Here is a 24,444-nt window from a genome sequence, read left to right on the forward strand (position 1 = left end):
GGGAGGCGGGAGGGAGGCGGTGGCGGCGGCTCTGCCCATCGCCAGGGCGGCGGCCGCCCAGCCGGAGCCCGCCGAGACCCGCGCGGGCCGCTCCGCTGCCGGCGCCCCCCATGCGCGGGGGTCGCTCCGCTGGGTCCTCGGCCTTGGCGGCGGCGGAGCAGGAGGCGGCGGCGGCGCAGGACGGGCGGCTGCGGGCGGCGGCGCGGATGGAAGGTCCCCGGGTGGATGTTTGCTGAGCGGAGGCTGTGCAGTAGGCAGGGCTGGTGGGTCGGCCGGTGTTTCTGATCCGTGTGTGTGCGTGTGCGTGTGTGTGTGTGTGTGTGTATGCGTGTGTGTGTATTGTTGTGTGGCGCACGGGCAGGACTGGCGTGTGCGGGAGCCCGGGATCGCGGCTCTGCTTCCTCTGCGAGGACTGATCCAGGATTATGGTCAGGGTGAAGGGAGAAGGCTCTTGCTTACCCCCGGATTGATTATGCTCGGGTTTTGGTAGCATTCGGGGGTTCCTGCAGCCGCGGCCGCCTCCCCCTCCCTGGCGGCCCCCCTCCCTTGTTTTCCGTTAGAAACACGGGCAAGAAAATAAATGTATTCACTGGGTGTCGCAAGAGCAAAGGCTAAATAATCAAAGGTAACAGCAGCAGCCAGGCGAAGAGACCCGCACCGTACCCTGCTCCCCCACCTCCCAGACCTGCCCTCCTATTTATTGGCGAGACCTCCCTCCCTCCCTCTCGGTGCGAGTGCGTTGAGCGAGTGTTTGATCCCGGGAAAAGTGCAGCTATCCAGCCATGGTGGTTTTCAATGGCTTGCTGAAAATCAAGATCTGCGAGGCGGTGAATCTGAAACCCACGGCGTGGTCTCTGAGGCATGCAGTGGGTCCCAGGCCACAGACCTTTTTGCTGGACCCTTACATCGCCCTCAATGTGGATGACTCCAGGATCGGGCAGACCTCGACCAAGCAAAAGACCAACAGTCCTGCTTGGAACGATGAATTTGTCACCGACGTTTGTAATGGCAGGAAGATAGAGATGGCTGTTTTCCATGATGCCCCCATCGGGTACGACGATTTTGTAGCTAACTGCACTATACAGTTTGAGGACTTGCTGCAGAACGGGAGCCGTCACTTCGAAGACTGGGTAAGTGTTCACGCTGTAGATACATACATGTACATACGATTTTCAGTGGCATGGCTCTGGATGCAACATCTGTCTTGCAGAGCTAGGTTACCAAGGGCATGTAATGCCTCTGAAGGCTTTTCATTATTTCCACACTTTGTTATACTGAGATAGTCATGGTTACTATATAACTAATGCATGTTATCTACAGGCGAGGCAGGAAAGAAAAATATGTTGAATCTAAGTAAGAGGTATGTAGTTACCTCGCAAGTTTCTGAAATTATGTGACATAAATACAAATCTAGTTGTCTTAGTGAGTCTGAAGAACTCAAACCAAATGCGTCCATAACAAACATTACAGCAAAACCCAGATCCAGCGCTTAGTTGAGTTTCATAATTTCAGGGTGAATACTCTTGGTTAGCCTGGCAATGATGAACCTTAAAAATCCAGACCTGACCTCTGATACGAGGCACCTCAGGGTCTTCCTGTCACTTGAGAGCTCACTGCATCAATACTGATGCTCCTCCTTCCTTCCTTCAGATGATCAGCCCCTCTATGCGTAGCTCTAACGCAATGCTTCTTCAAATGCTCAAGACTGGTGAAAGGGTCCTAGTGGAATTTGGGCCCAACTAGAGAAATTCTGTTGTCTGTACACACAACGTGCCTTAACAGCTTTCACAGCATCTTTAAGACCCAGAGGCTAACAGTGCCTCAGTGGGAGTACAAAAAAGCTGGAAAATCCTTGCTCTGATATCCTCAGGTATTGTGATTTAACAGGGAGAAACTAATCAAACAATGAAGAAACAGGAAATGTGAATATGCACATTTCACATTTCTGCAGTTAACAGTTAAATGGTGGATATCCTTTAAATGAGATGTATAATGAAACAATAGTAGCTATCATCTCATTTTCAGTGTGCCCTGCTCAACCAGCCATCTGAAATTATATATGCTCATCTTTTTATGTATTTATTTTTCATGGTCAAGGATACTAGCTAGTAGTTTTTTGGCAAACAGACAAAGAACCCAGGACCAAAGAAAAAATAGCTAGGGTTAATGGGTCTGAGTTTTATGTATTCTTTGGGGCTTCTTTGCTTAATACAGTTATGTAGAGATGGGGAAATGATGAAAGAGCATGAAAGAATTAGACTCTATTTATGCTGATTAGTAGCTGATCAACTTTGCTGTTAAAACTTTTATGTTTACAACTTTAAAGTATTTTTCATTTTTGCTGCCTGTGTGTTGTATTGTGGTAATCAGAGTCTAGATTATTCTGATGCTCTATAAAAGCTACAAATTAGTAAGCTCAAATGTTAAAAGTGGAAAGGAGTGGATAGGAGGAAAAATAGCTATAACAGGAAAAGACAAATGCAGCAGTATTGCAGATGTCTTTTACCTGTATTGAATGATAATCAAGTTGGGACTCTCCTGAAATCAAGTGAGGTTTCATCTTTGAGACCAGTAGGATGAGGAGATCTGCACAGATTTGTAGTGAAAGAATAGTAATTTTGTATGTTCTTTTTGTGCATGGTACATGTTGTGAGTTTGTCACCAAATCTGGAAGAACCTTGCAGATTCCAGATGCCTGGTTTGAATTTTGGTGGGACTGCAGTGCATCCTGGCTCTGATATTTAAGCTGAACTCAAATGTCTGAACACATTTCCTAGGTAAACAGTGGAATTTAACAGGTTGAGGTCCATTGTAAACAGGATCTGTGAGGAACTAGATAGCTGAATCAGATAAATGCTGGCTTTTATTGCATCAGGATTCATTGCTGTCCAGCATTCAGTGGCTGGGAGGAGATGAGGGAGTGACTACGCTTGTTGTCTGTTGATGTGACAGAATCGAGGACATGGCAGTGGATCATAACTGGTCAGCTCAATGAAATGCAGCTTCTGAAACATCACTTTTTTTGTACTGTAAATCCTTACCATTAGGATTGTGTTCATGTACTACAAAAACAACATACACCTCCCCCTGTATCACAGTTAGACTGGGGGGGGGGTGGGGTGGTAAGTGTTTATAGGGTTGTGCTTTACCCTTTCCAAAATCTTCCTGTTTACTGAGTGTATCACTGTAATTCTAATTCTGAGTGTGTTTACTTGATTAATAGATAGGGACCTTCAAAGAACTGGCTCTTACAGAATCACACTGGTTTTGGGTCTTTTTTCATTGAGTTACAAGAAGACCTGTGGTCATGACATCTCTGTAGAGTCCACACTGAAGTAAATAGATTTATTGGTATCTTCATCAGTGTCTAGAGTCTGTATTAAAACCTGAAAAAGAAGTTGTCTGCAAAGTGAATGGGTTTCACACTACAATGAAAATGCACATGGTCTAAACCAACATTGGGCTAAGATCTGCTGGTATGATACAGTCAGTTTTTTCTGTCTTGTAAGAGGACTAGTTCCTTCGTTTCACTCTTGGCATTTAAGGCTGATATTTTTGTAGTACTCTTTCTGAATTCTGTAACAAGCAAATTAAAACCAGCAATCACAGTGACCCATTCTTCTTTACTGCCTGAAATATCAAATAAATGCAGCCTACACACTTGAAACCCACTTGAAGACCATCAAGCCTTTTTACGCCTTTCTGAAGGTTTCTCTTTAAGCAGTCCTGAAAGTTGGAACTGGGTACCAAGTACTTGCTGAGTGTGATCAGAGTAATTACACTGCTGCCCCTCCTTACCTTCAGCATGATGCAACAGTTACTGCAGGACTGGACAGTCACTGCTGAAAGAGGATTGAGAAAATGTTCATGTGCTGAGAACAGGTCTTGTAAACATATTAATAGCTTTAATGCTTTTGATCTCATATAGTACTGCATGGGGTTTCTTTAAGGAAATTTCAGAATTTGTTTTATAATATCTGCGCTAGGGTCAAGGTTATGTTTCTAGGTTTCTAGGTTCTTGTCAGAAGTCCCAAATGCAAAAAAGATTGACAAAAGAAAAATTATTTTATTGGGCTTTTTTCCCCTAAGAGGAAACTGTTTCTCATTTTAGCCAGATCACCAAATTTGATTGACTTTTGCCATTGTTCAAATCCTTATATTTTTTTCTCAGATGAATTTTTTAGGAAAATGCTGGATATTTTTCTCACTCTTAAGCCTGTGCTATATACGGATGCCATGGTTACAGTGGAAACACTAATGATAAACAAGTACAAAGCTTGAAATCACGATAATGTCTACTGTATTAATACAAGTCAGATAGATATGCAAAATCCTGGTTCCTTTCATCTACAGAGTGTTCAGCAGTTGCATTTAACCTTATGACACATGTACTCCCTGAATATATATATATATATATGTATATGTATAATTTTTCTTAAATTATTCAAAGTTGTGGCGTGAAACAGTGATTCAGAGTTTACTGGATGAAAGCTTTAAAAAAAATACATAGTTTTGTGGGGGTTTGGTAAGATCAATAGAAAACACTTGTTTAGGTTTCTAAAATAGGTATAGTGACAATTAAAAAGATGGCTGCTTTTCCAGTAGTGCATCAATACAGACATAGCACAGTAAAAGTGTCAGTTTTGCAGATTTTTTTAGTCATGGTTACACTGCAGTTTTAAAGACAGCTTTGGATTTATGACATTTCAGGCTTTTTGTAAGTGCAGAAAATGTCATACAGAATGGCACTGAGTATTCAAGAGGATGCTGGTGAACTTACTCTTTGAAAAACAAAAAATACAGAACAACAAACAACTTGCAAGTTCTGATTGAAAAACAAACTAGCAACTTGACAGCTCTGGCTATATTTTTTTGAGTTAGGTAATTCAGGTAATAATAAAGTATGTTTTTATCTAGCTTTCTTACATGTGGCATATGTAAATGATTCACTTGAGTTGGCATTGCAGCTACATTTTAATCAGTGGAATTGAGATCAGGAAGGAAAATTCCATTGATATTTAGCCGTGTGGTTCCACTCCTGCAAATTATCATGATCAATGTTTATGTGTGTGGATGATTGGTAGTATGGGTTCTGAGTTCAAGTCCACTTTCCAGAGTTGATGACAGATGAAATCAGCATGATTGGACCTATGCCAAAGATTCCATCTAAGGGTCTTAGCCATTAGCCTGGCAGTACATGAGAAAACCTATTGAGTTGTCCTAAGAAATCCTTTTGCTGGCTGAGTAGCAGAACTCACTAAATCAGTGAGAACATCAGAACATTTAACAAGAAAAGCCTCTATTTCCACTGAAAATAATTTACAGCTATATTTAGGTTAATGAAAGAGATTTAATTTTCTGCTGTCTTAAAAAAAATCCCTTATGCTATCAGGAAAAAAAATAAAACAGATTTTAGTGAGCTTTTCTTTGCTAAAATATCTTCCATACTATTTCTCTTCTTTCAGTGCATCTTCTTCAGATCAAATTTAAAACATTATAGTATTTTGAAAGCATCCTTTCATATTTCCATTTTGCCAATGTGAAGTTAGTACTGTGCCACCATTGTATAAAGAAAGTTTATTATGAAATATCTCAGTAGCAAGTGGATGATGAGTTATAGGAAATGGCATGGGGAAGAAGTTGCAGTCTATACAGTTAAACACCTAGGTTATCTGAGTTCTGAATGTCACCCAAAAGGCAGTAGCAGGGGAGGAATTAAAGTGCTTCAGTGTCCTTGGTCCTGTGAGCTGTCCATGCATGTGAGAAGTAGAACTGTCTCTTTCCAGTGCATCTAATCTGAATGAAATGGAAAGACTGCTTAGTTGCCTTTTTTTTTTTTTTTCCCTTTTTCCTTCTTTTAATGCTATTTCTGTTTTTGGAATGGGAACTCCTTTCAGTCAGCAGGTGATCTGTTGTAGCTGGCAGACAGAGAATGGAATTGTCATCATTGTAGTGCAGGTCACCCTGTGTGTTCACCTCTGCTTGTGCTGTGCACTGCTGAGGGCTGGCATTGGGCTGGCAGAAAGTGACTGTAGCATATTTTCATTTTTATTTTCATCTGCTGACTGAATTTATTTGTTCTGATGGTGCTGAAAGGCCTAGGATTTCACTTGCAAAAACTTTAGATCTCATCTAAACTGTGGTTCATGGGCTGCTGAAAAGCTGTTATTGGAATCATATTTGTTGAGATGAAAGGGAAATTGCTGGTGTCCTGTTTGAGAGGTTTCTGCACGAAAAGGTGGTCATGGAGCAAGGTCTGTCAGGCTTGTGGGGCAAGGCTGAGAGCTACAGGAGCTCAACAGGGTTTCACAGGGACTCTCTCATTCTGAGGGTAAGTGATTTTCAAGAGGAGCTGAGAGATTTTGGAGAGAACTTTGTACAGATGGGGGTCTTCCTTGCCTTCTCCCACAGTCTGTCTCCCTCCTGTGCCTTCTCTTTTCTCTCTCTGCTGGGGATGTGGTACAGTCACACACAGCTCACCCACTGTCTTGTATCAATCCTTTTCTACAGCTGCATAAATCTACTCCTACTCCCTGCTAGAAATGTTCTCTCTTAACAGCTCCTGCTTACCTGCAGTGCTTCCCCGTCTGCTGAGAGGCAATAGAGGGGGAAAATGCTGCCTCTGCTGTTGTTACTGCAGGGAGAGAGAAAGGGCAAAGTGGGGAAAGGAAGAGATGAGGCATGGGGAGAAACCTGGAGGAGGGTAATGAATAGTTGCTGCCGCACCGCTTACTCCAGCTGCCCTTTTGGCAACAGCAGAAAGCTACACGTGTAGGAGACAGGGCTGAGCTGGCACAGGCAAATGGGCTGGTTGAAGGCTGTATGGTGGTCACTGACCCGCTTTGGGGTTTTTTTGGCCTGCTTTGCTGAGTTTTTGAAGTTTCACTTCAGATGTGAAAAAAAATTGCTCAGGGCATGAAAAGTGTGTAGTGGAGCATGCATTTCACTTAAGAGTGAATTATCATAGCTGTAGGTCAGGAGTTGATCCCACCACCGATCAGAATCTCATCTTACTGTTGCTAATACCAAATACTGATACAAAGTTCCACACTGAACTCTGTAGAAAGTGTTTTTTAGAAAAAAGTTACCAGTAGCAGAGTCCAATTCATAGGTACTAGATCAGATCTAGACTTTTACAAAATGTCTGAGTGGAGTGAAAACAATTCCTGCATGTCCTTCTTCTACCAGTTTTAAGACAGTGCATGTGCCAGTTTTAAGCATGTACCAGTTTTAAGATTGCATTCCAGCTTAGGTGGTTCCATAGATACTGTGCAGAGCTTCATGTGTCTGAGTAAACCGCTGATCCCAGTGAACTGGGTTCACTGGGTATCATACAGGCCAGTTTAAATTATTCCCTCAATAGGGACCTGTGCTCCAAAGGAAAACCAAGAATAAATAACAGTTAACAACATCCTTTACTTGTATTTTTTTCTTACTGATTTATTCTTCTGCAAATCTTGCATATGTACGTCTGGTTTCTGCTCTCTAACATCAAACTGTATTTCTGTCTTCCATGTCCAGAATTCTTTAAATATTGCCAAAATGAGGATTTGATTTAAGTTGGAATTGTAGAACTTGGCAACTAAATGTGATTTGTTTTCACTCTGTAAATAACTTTCATTTAAATGAACTTTTTGCGTTTTTGGGTTTTGAAGGGAGACTGTGAATACAGTTTGGAGACAGGAGCTTTTTGGCTTGGAATTGGCTGGTTGAATTCAGTTCTGCTTTACCCAATACTATCTTAATCCCCTTTCCCCCACCCCAACTATTATCTTGTAAGAGACAGACATCTGCAGTTCATGGTAAGAGAGGGTTTGGGAACAATTGAGCATGCAAGTAATGGGATATTTGTGGTCAGAGAGGACTGAGAAGAGACTTTTCCTCCATCCACATGGAAAGGTAAGGCTGGAAGTATTTGGATATGGAGTAAGATCAGAAGTCCATAGAGAGCTTGGAAAACTGACAGTTTGGGCTGAGGAGGATTGAACAAACCTTTTTGCCAAGCTGGCCAGAGGAAGGCCTGAAGAATGGGGTATTTTGCATTTGACTCTTTTGAGTCATGCAAATTGTAGAAGTTACAGGGGTTTTCACCATTTGAGGGGGAAAGTGATTACTACAGATGGCTGACAGAAAGTTTTAACCTTGTGTTTGTGAGTAATTTTTTGTTTGGCAGGCAGTCACTAGACAATTTAAAAAGTATATTCAGTAATATTAATATGAAACTGCAACTATAAAGCTAATAAGCCATTCTAGAGATTGGGTAACTTTCATGGCAGTTATGTACTTTGCACTATATTTTAGTAAAGAAAATGCAAATGAGTATGGTGCAAGAACATCTGCAGAATTCTTATCTACTCTGATCATTATTCAGTCAGTAGCTTGAATTGCTAATAAAGTTGATTTCTGAGTGTCCTCTCACTTGCATTCCTCCAAGAGTTAAAAATGTCAATGATATTAAAGTATAATTGCTGCAATTTAACAGAAGTTACAGAAGCCAGGATTTCACATATTTCTGAGTAGCACAGCTAAGAAACCTAGAGAAATTGGCATGTTCCCATTAAATATAACAGGAGTTTTAATGTTTGTTTTATTGGAAGCAGTGTTCGAAAAATGCTACACAGTTCTAAGAGATTTTTTTCCCTCTCTGAACTCTTTAGGGCTTGAATTGTTGAGGAACAGAAATAATGTCAGACCATAGCTTTTAAAATTAAAAAGTTTGATTCCATCGGAGGCTTGCAGGCAGCCATTTCTGCCTTATATCGGCTAACTTGAGCTGATTTGATTGTTCCAGACAATAGAATCATTTTGCTTGTTTCTGGTGTCCTGCTGGGCAATTTCATCACAGGCAGGAACAAAAAACCACGAATAATGGCTAGATGTAACCAAATAAATTTCATGTCTGCAGTGTTTGAACAGCAAGCCCTCTTGGTATCTCTGTATCTTACATGAAGAGTAGGGAAATGTAATACTTGGTGTTTCCATCTTTCAGTACTTGAGAGTATAAATAAGTTACAGGCCTCTTATTATGGGGGACTGGGATTTCTTATGCATTTAGAACTCTTCATTCTTCAGTACATTGGCCTTTTTTATATCATTAAAAGATAGATGGCTTTGACAATGTTAATTTTTATATTTAGAGAGTGATGTGGTAGCAATGCAGCAGATATAGTAGTGGTGGAAAGATGAAGGAAAGACTGATGCATGCTCTGCATAGGTGATGAGGAATTGGCTGGAATTACTTTGCTTTGTTTCACAGATTAAAAGCCAGCAAGACAGTAGTGCCCTTCCCTGTTTTCCTTCAGTTTCCTCTTTATCATCTGTTCTGTCTTTATGCTGCCAATTCTCCATCTTTCTTTATCTGTTCTGGCTTTAAGATAGTCAAGAAGTTATAGGGCAACTTTTGAAATAGTGCATAAGATTTTGATGTTGGCAATGCTAGCAAGCTGTGTGAATGAAATGTCCTGCTATAGATCTCCACAGAGATTTATTCCAAGTACAGTTTTCTTGCTGGGACCATATTTACTCATTGCATATGTCTTTCTGGCATCTGTCAACTTCCTTTATTTCAAGGTGAGATTGATCCATGGCCTTAAAAAGTGATGTCTGAGAACGTATTGGAAAAGAAAAGGCTTAAAGTCATTCATGCTGCATCCACTGTGTTTTCTCTCTCACGTGGCTCCTTTTGGATTTACTGAGGAATCTTTTTGCTTTTCTTTTCCTCTGAGTTTCATTGTCTTTTCCTTCCTTGTGACCCCATAGTGCCTTGGCACCCCTTGAACCTTTGACCTCTTGGCCCACTTTTCTCTTTAATCCACCACTATCACCTTGCCCTCAAGTCCCAGCTGATGTAACTTTTCCTATATTTTCCATATCATTACTTCCCTTATCTCCATAGTGCCATTATTCCCAGCAGTCCAACTCCTTCCTCCTTTTTGTCACTCTGGTGGACCAGTAAGATCCTTGTGTCAGTAGGACTCAGAAGCATCCCAGTGTCTGAAGCTCTGTGGCATTTGCCCAGCCGCTGTCATCCCGAGCACATCCCCGCTGTGCTGCTCAGCAAGCAGCAGGGAGCTGATCATACTCGTGGCTGTTGGAGCTGCTGTTTTCAGTCACAAACGAGTGATGCACCGAGTTTTCACTTAGTTATACTACTGAGGTGTTTGAAGGAATAAATGTAATATGTAGGTTTGAACTTCTGGCAAAAGTGCTCTGGTATTAGCAGACTCGGTGGAGTGTTGTAGGAAGATGATCTGTCCCTGAAAACTGGACTCTCCCAAGCAGTGGGAATAGTATTAAAAATTTTTAGTTGGTACTGACTTGGGATTTTCAGGAACTCCTCATCACAGAAAATACCTACAAGTGTTTGGTATTTTTTTTTTCCTAAATTTTATGTGAAATGGTGCTTTCTGTCTTCAAAGAATTCCAGTCCAAGCACAAGTCAAAAAGGCAGACTGGGGAAGCCAAGAGAAATATTAGAAAAATGCTTACCAGTGTAAAGGGCTGCAGTGATAGTTGAGAAGCAGCCTATCAGCTCAGCTTTGCTTGATGTCCCTAATTCAAAATATTGAGGGGAGAGGCACTAATGGAAATTTTGCTGGGGAATTTTAGAGTTCCTGATGCTTTGCAATATGTGGTGTTTCTCTTCAAGGAGTTGATATGTTTAGACAGACAGCCAATATGATCTAGTCCATGATTCCCAAACTTCTAGTTGTTTCTTAGTGTCCCATATAGCTTCAAGAATGTTTCTACTGCTCAGTTTGAGGGAACTATAGGATTTTTCTGTGTAATTCAGTGGAAGCTGGTATAGTATTATTACATTAGAGCTTTTTTCTGTAGTGATAGGTGGGTTAGACCACTAAGAGTACAATAATGAAATTTGGATATGATATATAGGGGTAACATTAGTGTGTACTAATGACACTGGGCTGAGATAAGCTATGTTAAGTTTTATCACACCCCTTTCCCCTTCCTGCTAGCAATTTCTCAGAGCCAAGCCAAACCTCTGAAAGGAAGAAAGAACAAAGAATTTCATTAACACCTCATGCCTATTTTTTAAAAGTGTTATCCATTGAATCAGAAGCATGTGGCAGGGCTTTTCACCTAAAAAGCAGAACCTTAGGCTTCTTTCTGATTACCCTTTGGCAATACTTTATATATATACATATTTATATATTTATAGATATATAGATACATTATGTAACTATATTATAAGTTATATATCTATATCTACATATAACTCAAAATAATATTAGTTTAGTAGTCATATTTGGGAGGTAACTTTGCATATGCATTTTTATAAGGCTGGATGAAAGGTTTTAAAAGACAAGTTCAGCTGAACTTTGAACAATTCTGAGGAGCAGCTCAGACACTACGACCTAGACAAGCTCCTATAATCTCTTTACGTGCTCTTTTTTTGCCAGTCCATGCTCATTCTTGTCTGCTTTGCCCATTAGTTGCAAGAGGCCTTGGGGATAATGTTACTTTCTAGGATATATCATTTAGCAGAAATGTTGGGTCATGATTCTTTTTTGAAGGGTATTCTCTTTACTGTAGTAGTATGGTAACAAAAATAGATGAGGAGCAATTGACCTATGTTCTTCACAGTCCAGAACAGTGTAAAAACCCAGAAACTTTCCTGTGTTGGTTTTGTTGATAAGTAGATGTGTGAATAAGCAAAAGCAATATACCTTAAACAAACATACAAAAATTGGAAGTTTGTAGTGAGTGCTGTACATTAATGACTGGAGGACAGACAGAGGTAAGTTGTCTTGCACACAGATTCAAAGCTGATGTTGCTATATTGATTTTAATGGGTAGGTCTTTGAGTGTTATTCTCTGTTGCTGAAACTATTGAGAGTATGTGTATCATTTAGTTGCATACATACTGATTCCTCTGTGCTCCCAGCTAGTAACATCACCATCAGTTGAATTCCTTCTGTGTTTAATATTGAACTTTATGTATTTCTCCAAATTGAGACCCACTGTAAATTTTTCAGCAATGTGGAAATTACATGAAGAATTTAGGCTCCTCATTCAGCAGCCTTTTGAAAGTGTAATCTAGCTGTCTGTTCATGAGTGGCTGTATCTGTTGTCATAGAATCACAGAATCTGCTGAGTTCAAAGAGACCCATGGGGAGTTCAGCTTCTGCACAGGTCACCCAAGAATCACCATGTGCCTGAGAGGCTTGGTGCTGTGACCACTCTCTGGGGAGCCTGTTCCAATGCCCAACCACCCTCTGAGTAAAAAACCCAGTCAACACAGCTTCTGAACTCTGTGCAAATGAGTTTGTGAGTACATTGTGAACTGCTTGTAAATGTGTTTGGTCAGAATTGTCAGTTCTGACCATCAAGCCTTCTCTTCAGTTTGGTAATATGTGTTGTTTTGGGAGTGGTTTTGTTCAGGGCATTTTTAAACTAAGAAAAACCCCCAAAACCTTAACATTTTTGGTTTTGTTTTGGCTGACACTTCATTGATAAAACTATAGTAAATCACTGGATATTTGAACAAATTAAATGAAACTGATCTCTAGCCTTGTTTGAATGCACTCTGAACATCAAAATGACAATCATGTAACAAACATTACATTTGGTTTAAAATGTGTGCTCTCCAACCAAGAACTGTTTTGCTGTAACAGTGTTATTAATACCATAAAGCTTTCAAAACCCATAGTGTATTCTAAAGTTTATGCTTTTTAAAAGTCAGGTTTAAAATCAGATGTGAAGTGTGAGAATGTAATTTTGTCTTTCAGGCTGTTCCTGGAACACTGAGGTTAAAAAAAACATCTGACTGAAAGGGAAGGCAGGCAGAGTGAGAAGTGGGGGCACCTCTGGTGAAGCCTTTTCTCCCTATAGCAGTCTCCTTGCTGTACTATATGGGCTTCTCCTCTGTGGGACCTGGACATAATTGTGGCAGTGATCAGTAAGACAAATTACAGGCCAAATGTTTTGTAGAATCGCCAAAAAGTTTGCAGCTCTTCCAGCAACTGTGAATCAGCCCTGTACCCTGTTTGTAGACTTGCAAGCAAAATCTGCTTCCCAGCAGCAGTGTGCTGCTCTGCAGAACCCCTCTATTGTAAGATTTATGCACGGTTAATGAACTTTGTGATGCAAAAAATGTGAAGTGTTGGAGACATTTTATGCAGCTATGAAAATGTACTTGATGCTAGTGATATCCCAGTGAGACAGGAGCGAAGTGCTGAGACCTTGTCAGAGCATGGATGCATACACTCTGGCAGCGTGACAGTTTTGAGTGTAGGAGTTATTAGTTTCTCTTTGATAACATGAGGTTGTGCAGAAACAGAAAGTTTACAGTTTCTTCCTTCAGAAGTTTATGATGTAAAATAAGAAAAACAATCGCATTTTCGGAGTGCAAGTGTATCAAGCTGGATGTGGCTTGCAAAAACCATGGAAAATGTGTTACAAAATAAAAACCTGTACTTTACAGGACAGAAGTATGCAAAAGAAACAAATTATGTGTTATGGTAACTTTTAAAAAATTTATTTGATGGCCCTTGGGGAAGCAGTAGTTGTCTGAGGAGTTAAGGGAGAGTGTTTTTATTCACATGAGTCAGCAGAGAAAGAGGCTGAAGCTTGTGTGCCAGACCAAGGAACATGTAAATATGACAGATGGTCAACAAAGTGAAGCCACTTTGTAATAGAGCAGTTCGTACAAATAAGGGAGATCTTTTTTGCAGCAGGCTTTATTTAACTAAAAGTTTCAAAATATCAGAACAGATAAATAAAAAAATATACATCATCAGTTTGCTTGGTTTTCCTTAGTGTTTCTGGTAACAGGTGGGGTTGGTAAATTAATTTTCACAGTACACAAGCTATTTCTGATCATGATTACATTATTTTCTGTAATTTGCGTGAGCTGTGAGATAATGTGTAATGACTTCATTATAACCTTGCATGCTGTGAACTGGTCATGCAAGTTTTTACATACTTAGTTGTCCTCCACCTACTTGTGATATAGCTTGTTATCTTCTCTTTCTTCTGTAATTATTGCCTTTATTTCCATCCACATAATTCCTTCAAACAAATGAGCATGTCAGTAATTGAAATGATGGGACAAACATTCACTCATAACTCAGGTATAAAATCTTCTTATAAAATGAATAGTCCAGCCTTTTATATCAGTGGTTCCAGGAGAGGCCTTTGTCTGCTATGTAGATCTGTCTGTCTCAGGTTGTAATGAAACCCATTAGCAAAATAATCTGAGTCTGGAGAATCTTGAATATAGTCATCTTCACAGCATTCCTGAGAGGAAGTGTAATAGATGGAGATTTCTCCATGTTGCCCGTAAGTATGGCACAGGCATGGTGGTTTTAATCTCACAATTTTGCAGTGGAAGTATCAGTTTCATTTTTACAGTGGGGAGACAGAGTCTGAGATCTAGACAAGAGAAATAAGGTTTCTGCCTGATGCCTTCTAGACATATCTCTTTCTGTCCTAAAGCTTCTCCCTCATCTGTCAATCTCTCCTTTTACTTTTGTAAAAGAAGGATTCTCACCATTACATTTCTATTTCCTTCTTGTAGCTTACCTTTTGTAGGCTAATGGATTTATGGTTTGATTGGAAGGGTTTTTTTTTTTCTGTTTCTATTCTCCAACCACTTTATTGTGAAGATGCTTTCCTTCTGTTGTAGTAAACAAACAGAAATGCATGGCCTCTGTTTTGCTGCTTTCTTGACACTGTTGCTTTTTCTGTAGAGGTGTGGTTCTTTAAAACCGGGCTTCTAGACTGTCAAAGCAGAGGCAGTAGTTGGAAGCTGAGCTGTTCCTCGGTGACTAGCTGGAGGCAGCACCAGATTTACTGTTTCAGTGAAAAAAAACACCACTGAGGGTTATCCTGTGTGCATGTACTCAGAATGTCCTCGGTATTGAGCCTACCTGTGTATGAATATATATAAGCTGTCAAAGAGTTGGTAGAGTTGGATGTGCAAATCCCTCTGAAATGTAGAACAGATTGTTTTGAAAAGTTTGAAACTTTGAACATTTTGACATCCTATCAATTTTGTATATTCTTATAGCCCCATAACTGCAGTTAATATGGTAGAAGAGCAGACAAAACGTAAAGTCAAAGTGTTTGTTGTTTGATTGTTCATGCGCTAAATTTGGAGGAAAGGGGACTTCCATTTGAGTCAATCATTTGAAGGAAACAGAACATTTAATTTTACATTTTTAGGGTCTTGTCTCTGTTACTAAGAGTGGAAAGGCTTAGGATCCTCAGCTGGAGTGGTGTGAAGAGGGAGTAAGTACAGCTGGTGTGTGCTGTGGAGCAGCTGTGCAGTGCAGCAGAGCCTGATAGCCCAACACCTGAGTGTGTTTATAAAACAGATGTGGAGAGATTATATTGGTGTTGCCTGCCTGGCAGACTGCTAGCCTGTGGTTTACACAAGGCTGTCCCTGGTTTTGAAAAAGCCACATATTCCCTACACCGGATGTGCTGACATGGCTTGGGGTTAACAGTTGACCCCAGTTGGGAAAAATTTGGAGCAGATTATAGCAACTGGGGCTTCATGAATTTTAGAAAGAGATATTCTGGGGAAAATATGAGAGGGTGTTAATTTAGCTACTCACTGTTGCTTTGCAAAATTATTCATTATTTAGTGTGTTTGGAGCTCAAATGAAGTGAGAGAAGGACACAACATACCCATTACCATCCTTCCACAGTGAAGAAGGGGCATTCTCTTTGGTTTCCTGATATTGTGTATAGTATTGCCTTCCCTGTTCAGTATAAATTTAACACCTAGACTTGGAAGTGTAGTAAAGCTTTTTACTTACATTTCTTTCATCCAAAAGGTATTGTGCTGATGCTACAGAAAAAGGTGTTGACAAGTGGATTGCTAAGGTCCATCATCCTAAAAGTAGCCAGTGATGGGAATATCAATTATGTGATATTACCTGAAACTGAAGGCATTGGTGTACAAGGGTGTTGAATTTAAGGCTTCAGTTACTTACAGTTTTCATCTGTTTAGGAGAATGTACTTTTACTTACAACTTACACGTCTGTATGGCTATCCAAAATGTAATATCGACTTTTCAGTACACTGCTATAGGAAGAAACCAGTGCCCTTAAAATATTCTGATGGATTTGCTTCACCTTTCTAATATATGTGGCTATGAACATCAAGCAGAATAGCAGCTTAAGGGAGTATGGTAATGCTTTATTTCATACTGGAGGCTTATAATACTGGAACACCTTTTACCTCAGAGAAGCTACGATTTTCTTTCTTTAGGCAAATGTGAAAAGACATGGTGCCTAAATACAACCAATTCTCTTCAAATTCTCCTGGTGTCACAGGTTTACCTTCCTGGATAAGAAATGTTGGTTAAGGATAAACTTTGCTATGACAGAATGTTTTGAGTATATCCTGGGACTGAATGAATACTAGATGAATACAGATTTGTTTTTTAATACTGTTGGCAGGCCCACTGTACAATGCGAGACCTTATCAGTCATCACCACTTCAGTATGAAGCTAATGTTTGTGTCCTTGCTTCTTTACTTCTTAAAGTATGAATCTAGTGTGTTAGATGTTCATCTCAAGGCTGCAGAACAGCAGAAAAGAGAGCATATGGGAGGGGTACCCAGCTGTCCTGAAAGTATCCCCGCTTAAAAACTGGATTCCTGGTAAGAGCTATAATCAAAGAACTCAGCTAGGTAATTCCTTTGTGTCTCAAAATGCATCTGCCCTGAAGCTCAGAGCTCATGTCCCAGGGCTTGCATTTTCAAACCCACAGGCTCAGTCTTCTTTTATTTTAATCCTGTCATTCTAAGGGATACTACTTTTCCAGTTCCACTTCCCTCTTGTACCTTCTTCTCCCAGTGGTTCTTGTAATCCCTGATTCATTGGTTGCTGTTAGCAATGCCTCAATTGAGAAGTACTTCACTTCTGCTCTTAGCAGAATTAAAAAATTGTGGTGACAGGCTGCATTTACCAAATCTCCTAGCTTGAATTAAAAAAAAAAAAAAAAAAAGTTTTGGCTCAAAATAACTGGCATAAATGGAGGTGCAAAGGGATGAAATAGTTTATCTTCATTTATTTGGGTGTATATGTCCAACTCATTCATTGGTTTTTTTTCGTTTGTTTTTTTTTTCTGTTAGGAATCTAGGAAAGAAGATGCCATTATTCTCTAGCTCTTGTGTATTCACTTGTTCCCTTTTCTCCCCTGGGGAAAGTGAGACTAGTAGCAGCTTTAGTTACAGTTAACATATTTAATCATTGCAAATCTTAATTTGAAGACGTACTTTGTTATGCTGTGTTTCCTAGTGGCTCCATCCACTTGTGAGACAGGAATAATGGATAAAACACACTAGGGCAGTGAATATGTGTCATAGGAAGAGGTTAAGTTGGTTGGAAGTTGTTGGGCAGCCTCCCTTTTAGGGTTGTTTGAAAAATCATTGTGTGATAGCAGATACAGCAACAAAATATGTTACTGAGAATGAACAAAAGCAAATTCAGTCAGGTATTTCAAGGCCAAGGAAACTCAGTTGAGTTATTACTGGCTCCTATTAACATGCCTGAAAAAAATAATGTTCTTTGCTTCAGCTGGGTGGCCCTCAGAAAGGGGAGAGATTCTTTCCTGCCTTTTGAAATCATCAAAGAATATGAGAGCAATCATTTCCAAAGTTATCTCTATGTCGGAAAACCTCACTGTTCAGGATAAGCCAGGATAAACAAAGGAGAAATAGGAAGTGACTTTCAAAAAGTATGGATTTGAACCTGTGAGGTGCTGAATGTCTTCGGTGAAATGCTGAGCTTTCTTGATTTCCAGTGAGTTTATGGCTCTTGGTTCCTGACAGGATCAGGTCTTAAGATTAGATCTACCCTCTGATGTAAAATTAGGTTATTGCTGTCAGCTTTTTTTGACTGCCAATATTGCTTGTGGTGCTTATCATCCTTTCTCTGTATGTACGCAGACATGTACAGCACTTCATCTGCAGGGTCTGTATCACTTTCACGTTTTCATTGTTAGTCTGCTGTACTAATTAGAACTCCGATATGAAAATGAGGCATCAAGAGGATGAAGCAAGATACCAGATGCTTACTGACAAAAGGAAGATCCTTCTTCAATTTTACTGACATGCTTAGGAGCATTTTTACATGTTTTTTCCCTTATGTAGAGTAAAATAACACCAAATTTGTGTAGTCCTTTTCATCAGTAGATTCCTAAGTGGATATCAATTTGATGAATGTATTGAATACGCAATCAAGACCTTTGGGTAAAGAAGCATGTACTGGTGTAATTCTTCACTTTCACATGAATTTCGAAGCCCTTCACATTTAGCTTTTTTGACTTTCATTGGAGCCATTCATGTTGTATGGGCATCTCAATACACCATGTTGTGCAAGGAGATTGAGGGGTTGTAAAGGATGTTTGGATTAGATTCCTCCGCTCCCACTAGTGCATACTTTACTGTCCCTGTGAGGTTAATGTGCTACCAGCGACTGCAGTCATTGTTGGCATTATTTGAACTAAGGGTGGGTATAATGAGACTTTACTGCTAGTCATGCTTAAGGGGAAAACGATTTATTCACAGTAGTTTTTAGAAGTTATACAAGGAAATCTATATGCCTTAAGCATGAACTGAGAGATGTACATACAGTAGTCAGACTGATTCAGTCCTCTCATAATTTGTTGCTCTTACACTTAGAAAATGGCTAAAATTTTTGCACCTGGTTATTGCAGCAAGTAGAAATAAAAATCTTATCTGAAATAATATTGAAGTTTTTAACAGTATGACAGATATGGGGGATGGTTTATGTTCTTTTTATTTTTTCTGAAACTCTAAATCTATGCTTTTATGCTTGGACCACCTTGATTCAAAGGAATATTGATTATATTATATCTTTCCCAGGGTTTGTTTGTTACGCTGTTTTTTGTGTCTTGAATAGACCTTGCGTGTTCATTGACCCTGCCTGTATATGAGTTATAAACAGATTGGAGGCAAAGGGGAGGAAAAAGAAACAGTGTTTAATTCTACCAAAGCTCCTGCCTCAGGCTCCAGTGCTCAAAGCTTCATCAAACAGGTTCTTCTACCTCTGTTTCCTCATTCCTCCTGAGGAGAGTCAAGCTGACCATGCTTAATTAATCACGAGGCTTCAGAGCCTTCCTTGTGCTGCAGAGGAACAGTGCCTCCTTTGCCCAGGACCAACAGTGCCCAGGAAACAGCTAGGGTACAGACCCTGAGCTGTGATCCTTTGGGGTGGGGGGGTTGTTTGCTGGGGCAAATTTTTTTCACTTGGCGCATGGTGACATCTTCTGGGAGGCCACAGGGAGACGAACTCAAATTTAGTGAGCAAGAAAAGTTACTCCTGTGTAGGGAGAGGCAGTCTCCTGTCAAACCTGGGGAGCCTTGTTTCCTGTTGTTCAATGATGCAAATCACCTGGGAAGTTATGCAAGGGAAAAGCCTGGGAAATACAGCATATTCTTTAATATACAGTAATCTTTGGAGGATAATATTACATAATCATGACATCACCATCTGGGATAAGATAGTATTTTGTAGCCAGTGTTTTTCCACTTACCTAAAGGATGATCTTGATACTGCAAAGCAATGCTGAAAAGGGAGCTGTGCTGGTACTTGCGTATTTAACCTCCTTTAGGTTATAGACTTCACGTGACATCTTCTTGATCCCAAGTATGTGGTGTACAGGACTTCCCTAAAGACTACTGATAAGGGTAACTTCCTCTGAAACATTTGGAGACTGTGCTTTGAATCTCTTGGTTCTCAGAGTAAAAATAAATGTGCTTCAGGCTGCCTACTGAGAAAAGACCAGGCAAAATCTTCCTCTTCACTGCACAGATCATGTAGAAATATTAGTAATTAATTTTGAAACAGAAGATAAAACCACCTTTCCTGCAGCAGACCTGTATGGATCAAAAGCTGGGAAAGATCTGTTTTGTTTGAGTAACTGTGTGATATTTTTGACTTGCAGACTCAGCCTCAAAAGAGCAGTCCAGATACCTGTAGAGCTTTAAAAGTACCTTGTGCTGAGTTTGAATATTAGAGCTAAATGCTCCTATTGTCCCTCTCCTCCTTCTGCTTCCTTCTCTTCCCTGCATCGTGTTTTAAAGAACTAAGAGAGCGAGGTAACTATCCTCCTTTTCCATAGCACCTTTGGAATAAAAGATGGGTGAAGAGGTACACCCTCTGTGACTCTTATTCCTGTTTTAGCTCATGAGGAGGACTACTAAATAGTGATATCAGTTGGTTAGTTTGGATTGAGTCAATCTATTGGCTGTGAAACCCCTCTCTGTGAGACAGGCCAGTTGAAAGCCTGGTGGGAAAGACCTGCATGGGAGAAAATTTCCTTCAAGGAAATGTGGAGCACAAGTATGAACTGTTGTTTGGAGAGTTTTTGAAACCCATGTGCTTATCTGGAGATCTGACTGGAAACCGAGTGCTTCTTCTCTTAAAAGAAGGTGGTAAAGCTCGGATCCTCACTGCCTTGTTTTCTGCTGGAGTGTGAATCAGAGCTCTCCGGGCTGCTGGTCCTGCTAGGTAGTATTGCCTGAGCAGGGAGAGGAGGAAGAAAAAAACTGGGATCATAATTGCAAAAAACCCCACATAATGTCTGAAATACCTGAATATTACCCCAGAGAAGTGTGTGTCACTGATAAATGAGCCTTGATATTGCTATCAAAATGCTCGTGAGGTGCTTATCATCACAGGCCATGCACAGTCCACTGGGCTCTTATGAACCAATCTGAGTGTAGTGTGATCCCATAACCTGGCAACAAAAGTATGCTCACAAGATGTACTGAAAAGTTATTAGGTTATACCAAACTTATTCCACACTGGGTGGTTAATAAAATTTGCTTATATAGAGAACTGTATCTTTGACACCAAGACCTTGTTACATTAATTACAAAATTGTGTAGGCTCTTCTGATACCTTCAGTCCCAACTGATACCTCATCCTCAGGTAATGATGCGTCCAAATGTGAGCCAAATAGGTGCTGAGGGGGATTAGGTCGCTGCTGTGTCCTTGCTGCTCTGGTCACTCAGTAGCTGCCCACTAGGAGTTTTCTTGGACCTTGGCTCAGTGCATTTTGTGGGGGTTAGTGGAAGATTTCCTTGCTCTGCAGACCTCGGACAGGAGCATGGTGGTTCCTGTTTTCTATCTGAGGCTGCCAGAGGTAGCAGTTATGAGTACAGTATGGATAGAAAACTATTTTTTTTCTCAGCTGGTGTGTGTGATCATCAACTGCTTTGATTAACCAGTTCTGGGGCTTAAAGTGAGACATTGTTTTTTCCATTCTTTGTAGTGTTTTTGGCAAGGGGTGGAGAAAATATAGTCATAGCTCTCTTTTCTCTCTGAGTTTGTTTTGTTTTCTGCTCTTTATGTTCAAGCACAAAAATGAAATGGTTTGCAAATAAAATAAATATTATAACTAAAAAGTACTTTATATTCCCTCCTCACAGAAGTGTGTCTGAAGATAAATAGGAACAGATCATATTGGGAAAATATTACTTTCCCCCCACCCCGCTCCTTAAAATAAAGCAATTCCTCTGTTATTGAAGTTTTCTGCAAGTAAACCACAAGCAGACATACTAAGTGCAGCCAGCTACAGGATGATAGCCTTGTTTTTGTTGTTGTTGGGCTTTGGGGGTTTTTAACTGCAGATTTAGCTATTGAAAATTGAACCACTAAAAACACATCAGTGTTATTTTGAAAATTCACAGCAGATTCAGCTCAGACCAGGAAGTGAGGTGTTGTCCTTTTAAAGCCTGATATACTGAAAAGGGTATTTCTGACGCATGACCTTCAGTGAACAGGAATTCCTCTACTCAAAATCTCATCCTTACCATGAACTTCACTGCCACAATTCATCCTCTCACAGCTGTGTGGAAAGTGACATATTGTGGAAAAAAAAGCCCTAGCTATGAGAGATTTTCTCATATTTTCTAAAATAAATAGCAAGCACTTGCAAAATATGGAGCATGACTTTTTGCTGAAATGTTTTGTGTGCAAAGAAATGTGATTTTAAGTTGCAAGAGGGCTTTTTTTTAAGTGGAGTTCGTTAGCTGATAACTAAATAACTGATTAGATTGTTAAAATCTGCTTAACTATCAAATCATTAAGTATCACAATAGAAACCATTGGGGCATAGGTTCTTGAAAATCTGGTTTGAATTTTGACTGGTGAATATTTGAAACTCCACAGTGAAAAAAATCTGGCTCTGCATGCACTTTTTGTATATGTTTGCTTTCACTTTTTTTTTCCACTTTCTTTTGTGTGCTCTCTCACTCGCTCTGCCTTGAATTTAAAGGCAGTGAAAGAACACCTAGGAACTGGCTGGTTTGAGAGCTGGGCAGAAGTGGTTTGTGAGCAGAGCAGGTATGATGCCATGCTCAGCCGTGCTGGAGTGTAGCAATTTTGTGCAGATACTGAATATTACTGCAATTAAATGCGTGCAGAAGTACAGCCTTCTTGCCAGAGATGCAGGCTGTGGAAGGCATTGAATTGAAGCCTCTTTGGAGCAGGAGAGGGAAGTATCTGGCAGGCGTCTTTTTTAGGACTCTGCACTTGGAGAATTTGCCAGTTCCTGCTGTTTAGCAGCCCAGATTTGCTAACCTCCGGGACATACGGCAGGGCCTACTTTTTTCTTCTCGTTCATTGTGGAAGTGGGTGTTGGCTAGAGCTAGATAAGGATGAAAACGGGATATGTTGCCGAGATTGCTCTGTTTTTGCTTTTGCTTTTGTTTTATTTGCTGGATTATTTTATTTAACCTAAGGCAATTTATTTCTAGTGTTTAATTTTGAAAGCATGCCAGTGACAGAGAGATCACTGAGCAACATTCCATGGTTTGAGCAAGAAAATGAATTGAATAAATAATAGTTTTGCAACTCAAATTCCCTCTAAAAGTATTTCAGCTGCTAATTATATAAAACCTGTATTACTTTTATCTATAGGTTGTGCTAAATATATAACATTTTTTCATCTGAGGAAGGTGGTTTCCCAAAAACAAGTGAATGCAGTGGATTCAAATAAATATAACTGATAAACCCTAATGAACAAAAAAATCCTGTGGGATTTCGGGTAGATTAGGAGAAGGAAGTATGGCATAGGCGCCATAGTAGAGGCTGACACTTGCATGCAGTAACAGTGCATATCCATCAATAGAGATCTTTGATCATAAGCCAGTTTTTACCTTCATTCATAGACTGGAGATGAAATAGAAATCAAAGAAATGGCTTGGACAATCTTATACCTGGAGAGACAGTACTATGCCCTGTGTGAGGGATATGTATAAGCATAGTGCCCAATAGTACTTAATTGCTAAAAAGAATTACTCATATTTGAGTTCAATATTATGTCATTGTAGTTAATAAACTTCTGACAGCTGGTTTTACCTAAAATGTTTTTAAAAGTAGTTAAAAACTAATCAGTTGAGGAACAGCGCTAGATAGTATTTTACAATGTTGGAAAAATAAAGTTTATGATGTCTCAATACCAAAATTTATGAACAGATATAAACCTTACTTTAAAAAGTCTACATAATATGACTTTGCAGAAAATGTTCTAGCTTAATTATAGTAATGTGCTTAGAATTTTCCAATGGGGTCATTTATTTTGAGTATATGTCTCGTCTCCTATTACTGTAACTACGAATAAGCCTGTTGTTGGGTATGTGTTGTCTAAACGTTGCACGTAACTTTCCTGGAATTTGTAAAGCTATTCTGTTTGACATTAGTTGGCATACCTTGTTTGCAACCCTTGTAATCCAAAAATAAAATATTTATGTGCCTCTAGTAGCAAAGTACGAAGTGCCATATTAAGAACATCCATATACGGGCCTGGCTCTGTAAGATGCTGACTGTTCGATTCCCCCTAGCTCAGCAGTTGCCTTTACATGTGTCTCAAAACCTGGTGGGACTGCTCTAAAGCTACACTTTTGAAACCAGAATCTCCATCCTGCTTGGCTGTACAAGGCAAATAGAGACTAAACTTGGTTTGGATGCCCTTGCAGCTGAGGCGCCGCTGTTGTGAGCACATACAGACAGAGGTGTTGGTCTGGCGGGTGGGAAGAGTGGCTGCCATTTGATCACCAAAGCTATTGGAAGGAAGCTGGAGCTTGAAGAAGAATTTGTATTGTCCATTTCTCAGAAAGGATACTACCTTCTGGCCATGCCCCGGGCCTTGGAGGAGTTGCTTGGCAGGTTGGAGGAGGAGGCACTGGCCAGGCACCCAGAGGTTTACTCACAGCAGGAGAGTGTGATCCTCCAGGTTCCTGCCTGTAGGACGGCTGTGTTGACTGGCAGGCACCCAAGTTACAAATACTCCACTTTCTCTGTGTTTTATTTGCTTTATTTTGATGTCCAATTGAATAGTTGTTTTTATGTCTAGCTGAGATTATTATTTTTTTTCTATGAGTCTTTTTTTTTGTTGTGGGAGAAGAAAGGGAAGGAGACATGGGGATGGCTGGTGGG

At 40.1% G+C, this 24,444-nt stretch overlaps 1 protein-coding gene across 1 annotated transcript in view; it reads left to right on the forward strand.

Moving 5' to 3' along the window:
• Positions 1-764: 764 nt before the first annotated feature.
• Positions 765-24,444, forward strand: part of PRKCE (protein kinase C epsilon) — a 282,922-nt gene continuing 259,242 nt past the window's right edge. Inside the window, exon 1 of the mRNA XM_041477134.1 lies at positions 765-1,130. Within this exon, the coding sequence (XP_041333068.1) occupies positions 783-1,130 (348 nt within the window). The 5' untranslated portion in view covers positions 765-782. The remainder of the gene's footprint in view (positions 1,131-24,444) is intronic.

The sequence above is a fragment of the Pyrgilauda ruficollis genome, unplaced genomic scaffold, assembly GCF_017590135.1.
Source record: "Pyrgilauda ruficollis isolate IOZ18807 unplaced genomic scaffold, ASM1759013v1 scaffold4, whole genome shotgun sequence".
Classification (NCBI taxonomy): domain Eukaryota; kingdom Metazoa; phylum Chordata; class Aves; order Passeriformes; family Passeridae; genus Pyrgilauda; species Pyrgilauda ruficollis.